An 11,440-nucleotide genomic window follows, 5' to 3' on the forward strand; every position below is an offset into this window, starting at 1 on the left:
AAACTTAATCCAGAGACACTCAGGTTTTTCTGCAGTTTCGTACCGGAGCTCTGAGCAGTCATACTGCTCCCTTACATACAGTGCTACTCCCCCACCTTTTCTGCCCTGCCTGTCCTTCCTGAACAGTTTATAACCATCCATGACAGTTCTCCAGTCATATGAGTTATCCCACCAAGTCTCTGTTATTCCGATCACGTCATAGTTCCTTGACATCACCAGGACCTCCAGTTCTCCCTGCTTGTTTCCAAGGCTTTGTGCATTTGTATATAAGCACTTGAGATAACCTGTTGATCGCCCCTCATTGCCAGTATGAGGCAGGAGCCCTCCCCTCACAGACATTCCTGCCTGTGCTTCCTCCCGGTATCCCGCTTTCCCACTTACCTCAGGGCTTTGGTCTCCTTCCCCCGGTGAACCTAGTTTAAAGCCCTCCTCACTAGGTTAGCCAGCCTGCTGGCAAAGATGCTCTTCCCTCTCTTCGTAAGATGGAGCCCGTCTCTACCCAGCACTCCTCCTTCATGGAACACCATCCCATGGTCAAAGAAACCAAAGCCTTCTCTCCGACACCATCTGCGTAGCCATTCGTTGACTTCCACGATTCGACGCTCCCTACCTAGGCCTTTTCCTTCCACGGGGAGGATGGACGAGAACACCACTTGCGCCTCCAACTCCTTTATTCTTCTTCCTAGAGCCACATAGTCCGCAGTGATCCGCTCAAGGTCATTCTTGGCAGTATCATTGGTGCCCACGTGGAGAAGCAGGAAGGGGTAGCGATCCGAGGGCTTGATGAGTCTCGGCAGTCTCTCCGTCACATCACGAATCTTAGCCCCTGGCAAGCAGCAGACTTCTCGGTTTTCCCGGTCAGGGCGGCAGATAGATGACTCAGTCCCCCGGAGGAGAGAGTCCCCGACCACCACCACCCGCCTTCTCCTCTTGGGGGTGGTGGTCGTGGAACCCCCAACCTCAGGACAGCGCATCTCATGCCTTCCAACCAGCGGAGTCTCCTTCTGCTTTCTCGCCCCAGACATATCATCTGGTCCACTCTCCGCAACGATACCTGTGGAGAGAACATGAAAGCGGTTAGTTACCTGTGTCTGTGTTACTGGAACCCGGACATTCCGCTTACCTCTTCTGGAGGTCACATGTTGCCAAGCTTCTTCACTGGTCTCTTGGCTCCTCTGTGCAACCTGCTCTATATCTGTAGAGCTTTGTGCCCCTAGAAGCCTATCCTGAGTTTCGTCCAGGAAATCCTCAGTTTCCCGTATGCAAGGCAGGGTTGCTATCTGTTGCTCCAGACCTTCAATCTTCTCTTCCAATATGGAGACCAGCTTGCACTTTGTACAGACAAAGTCGCTTCTGTCCTGTGGAAGAAAGACAAACATGGCACATCCAGTGCAGGTCACAACAGCTGAACCCCCCCCTTCCATATCACCTTCCTACTATGAGCTTCCTCAGAACAGTTTGCAAGACGTAAGCCTCACTGGGCTCCCTCCAGGCGAACTCCCAGGCAAACTCCTGCTGTGTGCTGCTCTGCTGTCCCCGCTGCTCAGCTGGTTCTCCGCCGCTCAGCTGGTTCGCGAAGCTCTGGCTATTTTTAAACAGCCAGGCTTCCCTGTCGCAAACAAACAGACACCCTACTGCCCGCCCCCTGCAGGCTAGCAGCCAATCAGACACTCACTCAGGCTCTCACACTGCCCCCCCAGCAAACACACGCTCGGATACTTCCTCAGCAAGCAAACAAACACAGACTCGTCACACAGTAATAGATGAGCTGGCACATTGGTACAGCTCGTAAGAGAAGGCAGATGGATTTATTAGTTATTAATAAAGAAATTACAAAATCAACAAATTGTGAAATCAAAGTATGTGGTAAACTTTAGCTCAAGTTAGTTTACTTGCATGTTGCATTCTTAACCCTAATCCTTTTGGTTCTTTGTCAATTTAGATCAGGGGTCTCAAACACATGGGCTGCATGTGGCCCGTGGTGTTATTTTCTGCGACCCACCAGTTTCCCGCAGCACCCCCAACTCTGCCAGTTCCCAGCCAATGGGAGCTTCGGGGGAGGTACCTGGAGGAGCTGTAGCTCACAAAAGCTTATGCTCCAATAAATTTGTTAGTCTTTAAGGTTCCACAAGTACTCCTTTTCTTTTTGCGGATACAGACTGACACAGCTGCTGCTCTGAAACAGACCCCTGTGCCCCTCCTCCCCCAGGTCCCGGCTGTTTCCCGGCGTGCACCGGGCCGGACCTGCCCCCCGAACCCTTCCTGCAGCCAAACCCCCTGCCCCGAGCCCCCTTCTGCACTCCACGCCCCCTCCTGCACCCTGACCCTAAGCCCCTGCAGCATCCCTGCTGCACCAGCCCCCTGCCCTGAGCCCCCTGTCGCACCCCGCACGTCTCTTGCACCCCAACCTCCTGCCCTGAGCCCCCTGCTGCACCCCTCCTGTACCCCAACCTTCTGCCCTGAGCCCCTGCCCCACCCTGTCCTTAGCCCCCTGACGCAGCCCACACTCCCTCTTGCACCCCAACCCCCTGCTTTGAGCCCCCTGATGCACCCTGCACCCTTTCTGCACCCCCTGGGAGCAGGAAGGGAGCGGAGTTGGGGTTGGGATTTTGGGGAAGGGGTTGGAATGGAGCAGGGAAGGGGTGAGAAGAGGCAGGGCAGGAGCGGGGCCTCATGGAAGGGGTGGAGTGGTCAGTGGTGTGGCCCTTGGGCCAATGTACTAGTCCTCATGTGGCCCTCGTGGTCATTTGAGTTTGAGACCCCTGATTTAGATTATAAACCTAATTTAGCTTGTGAACATTTTAGAACAGGGGGACTTGCTTATTCTAGGTCTATAAAAGTGTGCACGCATACATACATATATACATCCTGGGTTATGACTCTCCTCTTATACCAGATATATATTGGTGTAACTCCACTGATTTCAGTGGCACTGCTGTTCATGAATACTGGTGTTGATATGGGAACAATTAAGCCCCCTGTCTCCAGATATAAAACGATAGAGTATAAATTAGCTGTTACCACTCAAGAAAGAAATCTTGGAGTCATTGTGAATAGTTCTTTGAAAACATCCACACAGTGTGCTGTGGCAGTCAAAAAAGCGAACAGAATGCTGGGAATAATTACGAAAGGGATAGATAATAGGACAGAAAATATCATATTGCCTCTATATAAATCCATGGTATACCCACATCTTGAATACTGTGTCCAGGTGTGGTTGCCCCATCTCAAAAAAGATATATTGGAATTGGAAAAGGTTCAGAAAAGGGCAACAAAAATGATTAGGGGGTATGGAACGGCTTCCATATGAGAAGAGATTTATAAGACTGGGACTTTTCAACTTGGAAAAGAGATGGCTTAAGGGGAGATATGATTGAGGTCTATAAAATCATGACTGGGTCACCAAATGAAATTAATAGGCAGCAGGTTTAAAACAAATAAAAGGAAGTATTTCTTCATACAACGCACAATCAACCTGTGGAACTTCTTGCCAGAGAATGTTGTGAAGGCCAAAAGCATAACGGGGTTCAAAAAAGAACCGGATAAATTCATGGAGGATAGGTCCATCTATGGCTATTAGCCAGGGTGGGTAGGAATGGTGTCCCTAGCCTTGGTTTGCCAGAAGCTAGGAATGAGCGACTGGGGAAGGGTCACTTGATGATTACCTGTTCTGTTCATTCCTTCTGGGACACCTGGCATTGGCCGCTGTTGGAAGACCGGATACTGGGCTAGATGGACCTTTGGTCTGACCCAGTAGGGCCATTCTTATGTTCTTTTTATACCGATATGAAATTTTACTGAAATTACAAGACAGCAGGTATAATACGAAGAAAAGAAAGTGTGAGTGACTTGATAATTTCATTGGCTTTTTAAGTGAGGTCCAAGTTACAGAGAAGATACTGCTTTTTAAAGTATGTTAGGATCTCTGATTCTGTGTCTTTTTATAAATATTTGTATCAGGTGTGATTCTCCACTTTTCCAAATGATAATGGTAGTATTTTGCAATACTTTGCACAGGTTTAAATGGCTAGACAAAATGTAAGACGTGGGTGAATAAACTGATTATAGTGTTTTGTTTTAAATCCTCCAAAAAATACTCCATGTACATTTTTATGGCCAGGAAGCAATTATTACACTTTCTGTTTTCTTTAAGAGTATTTCTTCCTCCCCCCAGTACACATGGTTTTATGCTGTTGTTCTTATGAGATATTTTTAGAGTGAGAAATCTATTTATGTTTGTATTTCAGATTATCTGTATTTAGGATAACTTTACCATACTAAACAAACTTAGGCCAAATTTTTCAAATCTAGATGCATGTCTTTATGCATTAATTTTTAACCTTGTAAATCATATGTGCCTGATATTTCAGAATAGATAAGAACACACAATACTCATGGGATTTGTGGAGGTTCCGCACCTCTGAAAATCAGGCTTCACTTTGAGAATCCAAGTTGTAAAATTTTGATGTTACTGTTTTAATGCATTTGTTTTGACTGAAGGCTGTTTAACATCAATAACTTTCAAACAGGAAAATCCGATAGATTTTTATGCATTTTTAAGTAAATTGTCAATTGTGTGTCTGTTTTTTCCTTAGATCCAGAAGAACAGTACATTGTTCTGATTTTTGAGACTGGTCTTGATGCTCATGGAAATACAATATTTGAAAAAATTGTTGCTGAGATTGGTATCAGGAATAACATTTCTGATTTCTTTGTGAAAATTCCATTTGAAGAAGCCAATGGTAGGCTTGTGGCCTTTACAAAATCCTTGGAAGACAACTCCAAAGGAAGCACTTCTTCTCATAAAGAAAACAAAATTAAAAATGTAAATATATTTTGTTCTGGACCAAAGCTTTACTCTGAGTTGTGATGTCATTTTGATTTACAAATACTATGCTTAGACTGTGCTGTTTCACTCGGAGCAATTGTCTTTTAGTATATATTTTTTCGTCTTTCTAGATTTTAGTTCAAATATTTCATTTTTGCAGAATTTTAGCTAAATGTGTAACATTAGTACAATTCCAGAAGAGGGAAATTATTTTGCTTCACTGTAGTTAAATGTAATTAGTGTTTTCTTTTCACCAAATTTAACTTCCTAAGAGCTTGCAGAATTTTGAGCTATCACTTTAGTTTGTCTGCCAGTCAGACTGACATATAAGTACCATAATTGAATTAAAACTATTTTTCTTCCCTTTGTTATGTTAAATAGTTCTTTTAGACCATGGTACTAATGATATTACCACCCTGTCAGTAAAATGCCTCTGCTTAGCCTCTCAAAGCATTTTTTTAAAAACAATGGAACATGTCTCCTTGGGGGAATTTATAAGGATTTAATCATTTAATTTTATAAACTTTGAGTGTACATTTGGAATAAATATTATATTCATTTTTATAAGGTTGTCTCTGAATCCAAAATGCAGCTGCGAAATGCACCTCCATTTCAATTTTTTGATGATGATGATGAAATTGGAGAGCCACAGACAGTCTTTATTGGTCCTATAGAAAAGTAAGATGTCTTTCTGTGTTTTTGCAATGCTTTGCTACTTTCTGTGGAGTTTCATATTTATTATTTAATGTATTTTTCTTTGCAGGTTGATAGTTTATCCACCTCCTCCTGCTAAAGGTGGTATTTCTGTGACCAATGAAGACCTCCATTGCCTAAATGAAGGAGAATTTTTAAATGATGTTATTATTGATTTTTATTTAAAGTAAGTTTTTTGTTACTTCAAGCTGTTTTTTAGCATCTCTTCGCTATGGCTCTTGAAACGTGTTTACACCAAAGCTCTGTAGGTCAATTAGCATGACTTGGTTTCAAGCCATTTACGTCTGCCAGATTTAAAAATTGAATTGTTATTTTGTTAAAAGGTTTTTAATCTTACGGTTTATGTCCTGTCTGACACTTTTTCAATTTGAAAACAAGATTCTGCAAAGCTTCTCAATAACAGGAATAATAGTGATAACTAAATAGGGAAGAAATATAACCTTAGTTTGACCTTCCTCTCTTTAAGGTGAATGAACATGTTCAGGTTTCAGAGTAGCAGCTGTGTTAGGCTGTATTCGCAAAAAGAAAAGGAGTACTTGTGGCACCTTAGAGACTAACCAATTTATTTGAGCATAAGCTTTCGTGAGCTCTACAGCTCACTTCGTCGGTTGCATCCGATGAAGTGAGCTGTAGCTCACGAAAGCTTATGCTCAAATAAATTGGTTAGTCTCTAAGATGCCACAAGTACTCCTTTTCTTTAAACATGTTCAGAATTTTTGTATGCACTAGACCTGAATTTAATTATTTTGATTTATAGAATTTGCTAATCAAAAGCCTTTTAGCAGTCCCTTAGAATGCGATTTTTAAAAATGCCAGTTTTCAACCTATAGTATTAAATGACATAATCATGTGGTTGAGGTTTGGTGCCTAATATGTTGGAGAGGGATGGGTGGGGGTGTGTGTGTGTATAAATTCAATATATTTATTAAAATATTTTTTAGAAGAAAAGAGAAGACTGAGAGCCTCAGTTTTAGAATTTTAATTACTCTTTCTTTTGTAACCGAGCTTTGAGGTTGCTATTTTTTATTTGTATACTGTGTCAATGACCCATTAACAAACAAGTTTAAATCTTCTACGTGGTTTGATAACAAAAGAAATTAAACAGAAACCCATAATAAAGGACCATCTCAAACCCACAAGTAATGAAATTTCTTGAGCAAAAATGTTGCCTCGAATTGTGGGTAGCATAGCATTTGTTAGTTTCAGTCTAGTTAGTTAACTGAGCCATGACGCTTTTGTAGTTCATTCCAATTTAATGAGGGGCATCTGAAACCTTTTGGGTGGGCGCTGCTGTCTGGTCAATATGGCCACTATGTGGCAGACTTTGCCAGCTAGTTGAGTAACACAGAGCTTTACATAAAACAACTGCAGGCATTTTAAAAAAATATAAAAAATAGGATATTTTTCCTAAAACAGGTATTTGGTCCTAGAAAAACTGAAAAAAGAAGATGCTGACAGAATTCATGTGTTCAGTTCGTTTTTCTATAAACGCCTTAATCAAAGAGAGAGAAGAAATCTTCATGAAACTGCAAATCTCTCGTAAGTGTGATGTATTAAGTGCTAAACACAATGAAGGCCATTAGAATAGAGACATTACACAAAACCCATAGAAACAATATATGGAATTGTATTTTAGCTGCTGATTCTAGTTAAAATCTTGGAAGTCTTATCCCAAGAATTATAAATGTAGAATATGCACTACAAATCTTTAGAAATTTTTTCTGCTAGTGCTAATATCATGAAAATATCCCAAAAGGTAGTCTTAAAAAAAAAAAAAATAGTCCAGCCAAACAAAGGTTACATGGTGCCATAAAATATTGTATAATGACATTGAATATTTATTCTCTGCTTTTGGTGTCTTACAGAGTACAGCAGAAGCGACATGGGCGAGTAAAAACATGGACACGGCATGTTGATATTTTTGAGAAGGATTTTATTTTTGTTCCCCTTAATGAAGCGTAAGAAAGAACTGCCTTTTATTAACTTTATACAGTAGAAGTTGTTTGGATTGCCAATTTTTAAATGAAAAGTATGCTTACAGTGATTGCACTTGAAGTTACAGCAGCCTTCCCTGTTTCATATGTTGAGTGTTTATCTCAAACTGGTAAAAACTTCCAAAAATGGAAGGACAGTGCGAGTGTCATAACACATGAATTATTAGGAAATATGGAGATTGAGCAAAAATGAAACAATTTTCCTGAGAGAGATCTTACTTTTCATCTAGCTTTATTTAAAACTTTCACTTCTAATCTGATTTTAGTCAGTACTGTTGGGGTTTTTAACTTTTTACATTGAAAGCTTTTTTTTTTAACTGATGGATTATGAGATGACCCCCACCCCCCACCCCAGGACATTCAAGTGGTCTGCTCTTGGCTCCAGTGGGGCCAAGCCCCCACAGCTGATACAGTTTATTATATATTATTTGTATTACCGTAGCACCTAGGAGCTCTAGTTTTGTGCTGGGTCCTGAACAAACAAAAACAGTCCCTGGTCCCAGGAGTTTGCAATCTAAGTACAAGACAAGAGATAACAGATGGATGCAGACAGACTGGGGAGTACAAGGCAACAGAGAGACAGCATTGGTCAACATAATAGGGAGTGAGGCTGCTGGTATGCAGAAACAACAGTCATTAAGTTTTTTGTAGGGATCACAGTAAAGGAGAGTTTTAAGGAGAGATTTGAAGGTAGGTAATGCAGTAGTCTTGCAGATGTTTATGGGGACTGTCTCCCAAACATGTTGGGGTAGCATGGGAGGAAGCATGAAAGTATGTTTGAAAATTTAACAGTTGGGCAAGAGAGACTACTCTTATGGGCCAATTGGAGGTGAATACTGATGGCTAAATAGCAAATGAGAGATGATAGCTCATGTGGGGATGGACTGTAAAGGGCCTTGAAAGTAAATACCAACAGCTTATGTTAGATTGGATAGAAAGGGGGGAACCAACGAGTGGATTCAAGAGGTGACATCAAAGTGACAGGTTAAGGAAATGATCTTTGAAGCTGTATTCTGAATGAATGTGAGCAGGGTAAAATTGCATTTGTGAAGACCAGAGAGAAAGATGTTGCAGTAATCAAGATGTGAGGTGATGAGAGAGTGTGGCTGAGAGTTTTAGCTGTGTGGATGAATAGAAAGGCTGTATCTTAGAGATTTATGCAGAAAGAATCACCAAGATATAGATATAGCCTGGATATAAGGATCTAAAGACAGGTCCAAGTTGAAGGTTACGGGCCTGAGGCCTTGTCAACACTACAGGGGAAATTGGATCTCAGTTACGCAATTTGAGTTACATGAATAGCGTAACTCAGATCGACGTAACTTTGATCCTACTTGCCGTGGGGTCCATACTACACGATGTCGACGAGAGACACTCTCCCGTCGACTCCCCCTACTCTTCTCGATCCGGTGGAGTATAGGAGTCGACGGGAGAGTGATCTGTGGTTGATTTAGTGGGTCTTCACTAGACCTGCTAAATCGACCACCGATGCATCGATCGCCACTCATCGATCCCTCCGTAAGTGTTCACAAGCCCTGAGTGACAATACAGATGGTGGTGGTGTCCATAGTGACTCAGAGAGGAGGTAGTGAGGAGGGTTTTTTGGGGAGAAGATTGAGATCTGTTTTTGCAGTGGTGGGCTTGAGCTGTCAGGTGGGCATCCGTGAGATGGCAGAGAGACAGGCTAGGATTTAGTCCATACAGAAGGAGACCGGTCTGGAGTAGATCTGTTGAATCGTCAGCAAGAGAAGATAGTTGAATTTTTGTTTGTGGATGAGATTTCCCAGAGATAAGGTATAGAGGAAGAAGAGAAGGGGACCAAGGACAGAGTCCTATGGAACCCCCACAGGCAGCTGGAGAGCAGAGGAAAAGGTTCCTCCAAAGGACATACTGAAGGAATGACTAGAGAAGTAGGAGGTGAACAAGGAGAAGCAGAGTGACAGAAGCCAAGGGAGGACAAGAATTCAAGAACATCGTCAACTGTGTAAAAGATGGCTGATCAAGGAGCATGAGGATGGAGTACTAGTTCAGAACCCATCTGTGACGTGGGAGAAGGAGATGTGACTTGTAGAAGGGGAAGGAAGAACGTTCTATTTTGTCAGTTTTCTCTTGGAAGAAATTGCCAAGAATCTGCATGAAGAGGGACGTGGAGGCAGTTGAAATTCTTGTCTTTGTCACTTTATTTAGGTGTAATTATTTTCCTTAATCTTTTTAAACCATCACTTTCCCTGTGTAAAAAGGCAGACTGAGTGTAAGCCTATACAGCAAAGGAAAACCTGTGGCTGGCCCTTGCCAGCTGACTCGGGCTTGGGCCATGGGGCTGTTCCTTTGTCATGTAGACTTCCAGGCTTGGGATGGTGCATGAGCCCTGTGAGCCTGAATCGACTGGGATGAGCCAGCTGCAGGTTTTTCTTTGCTGTGTAGACATACCCTTAGACATCTGCAGCTGGCCTGTGCCAGCTGACTTGGGCGTAGGCTAAGGGGCTGTAACTGTGGTGTAGATGTTCAGGTTCAGGCTCAGGCTGCAGTCCAAATTCTGGGACCCTCCCCCCTTGCAGGGTACAAGAGATGGGCTTGAGCCCAAATATCTACATTGCAGTTAAATATCCCTGCGCGCCTAAGTCAGCGGGCACAGGCCAACCATGGGTTTTTAATTGTAGTGTAGACATACCCTTGTTGTCTTCCTAATGGTCGTCAGGGAACATTAGTGTTAAGTGCTTCTCCAAGGACAAAAGCACGTTACCTTCTGCTCCCCTAACTTCCATCAAAATGAGCAAAAATATCAAGGTAATTCCCAAACTCATTTCCCCTTTTAGAAACATGAGGTTACCATTAACTCTTCAGCCAACTTTTTAAGAAAATGTGAACACTTATGGGGAAACTACAACTGGAATAATATAAAGACTGAAAACTTTGACTAAGAATCGTGACATATTTATCACAAGTGGTAGCTTTCTGAATGTTTGGAATATGAAGGGTGAGATTCTGATCTATGATTTATCAAAGCTGCGCAAAATATTGCTTGTATGCAAAAGGCCTATAAAGGAGCTCCTTAAGCCATTTTTGTCTTCCTTTGTGCGCTTGTTCAGTGGTTGGACCTAAAGAGGCAATATGATGTAGCTGACTGAGCACAGGACAAGGAATCTGAATTCTGTTCATTGCTCTGCCAATGGTTTGTTATGTAGCCTTAAGCAAGACTCTTAATCTCTCTCTTCCAGTGTTTTCATAGCTGCAAAGTGAGAATAATTCTTAATCCTGAAACATGCTATTGAGCTAGAAATATGCTTATGAGTTTAGTTGAACATTAATTTGCACAGAACTTTGAAGATGTCAGGCATTAAAAGGCGCTGTCTATACTAGAGAAATTTGGACTACTGGCATGCCTGTAACATACCCATATGTCCACACAAACTTACTCACATTGGTTCACAGACAGTCTCACACTTAGATTGTACTTCCTCTGGTCAAGACAAGTCACAATGTTGGGCTCCACTAATGCAGTGCTAGCTGATTATGAAGCAAGTCTTGGAAGAAGCCATCGTACGAGGACACTCTGCCCTGCTGGCCCAAGGCAGATGTCTGGGAGACAAAATGGTTGTCGCAGCTGAAACTCTGTAATTTGGTACACTCTTGTCCCTGAAAAGCAGGGTATTGCTTGCTCTGAGAAACAGAGAAAGGAAAAAACAAAAATGTTGATGGTCCAATCCAATATGAGCCAAGGTAACATCCACTTTGGGGCAGACATGAAAATGTCTTTCATTGAACCAGTCCCTGTCATTGGGCCTTTTCCATCTGTGGAGAAGGAGGTACTATCGGACAGCATCTAGACACCCAGTATAAGGCTTGTAAGGATGCGAATGGAGGACACCATTAGGATGGTTGAGTCCAAGGCAAGAGATATTTG

General features: G+C 42.4%; 1 protein-coding gene across 4 annotated transcripts in view; it reads left to right on the forward strand.

Annotated features, from left to right (window-relative positions):
• The window catches only part of SENP6 (SUMO specific peptidase 6), a 166,265-nt gene that overhangs the window by 126,243 nt on the left and 28,582 nt on the right, over positions 1 to 11,440 (forward strand). For all 4 annotated transcript variants that reach the window (XM_084624521.1, XM_084624523.1, XM_084624524.1 and 1 more), the window contains 5 exons: positions 4,596 to 4,825; positions 5,397 to 5,506; positions 5,592 to 5,708; positions 6,959 to 7,081; positions 7,408 to 7,500. In XM_084624521.1, the coding sequence (XP_084480647.1) occupies positions 4,596 to 4,825; positions 5,397 to 5,506; positions 5,592 to 5,708; positions 6,959 to 7,081; positions 7,408 to 7,500 (673 nt within the window). The remainder of the gene's footprint in view (positions 1 to 4,595; positions 4,826 to 5,396; positions 5,507 to 5,591; positions 5,709 to 6,958; positions 7,082 to 7,407; positions 7,501 to 11,440) is intronic.

The sequence above is a fragment of the Lepidochelys olivacea genome, assembly GCF_965140295.1.
Source record: "Lepidochelys olivacea isolate rLepOli2 genome assembly, chromosome: 3".
Lineage (NCBI taxonomy): Eukaryota > Metazoa > Chordata > Testudines > Cheloniidae > Lepidochelys > Lepidochelys olivacea.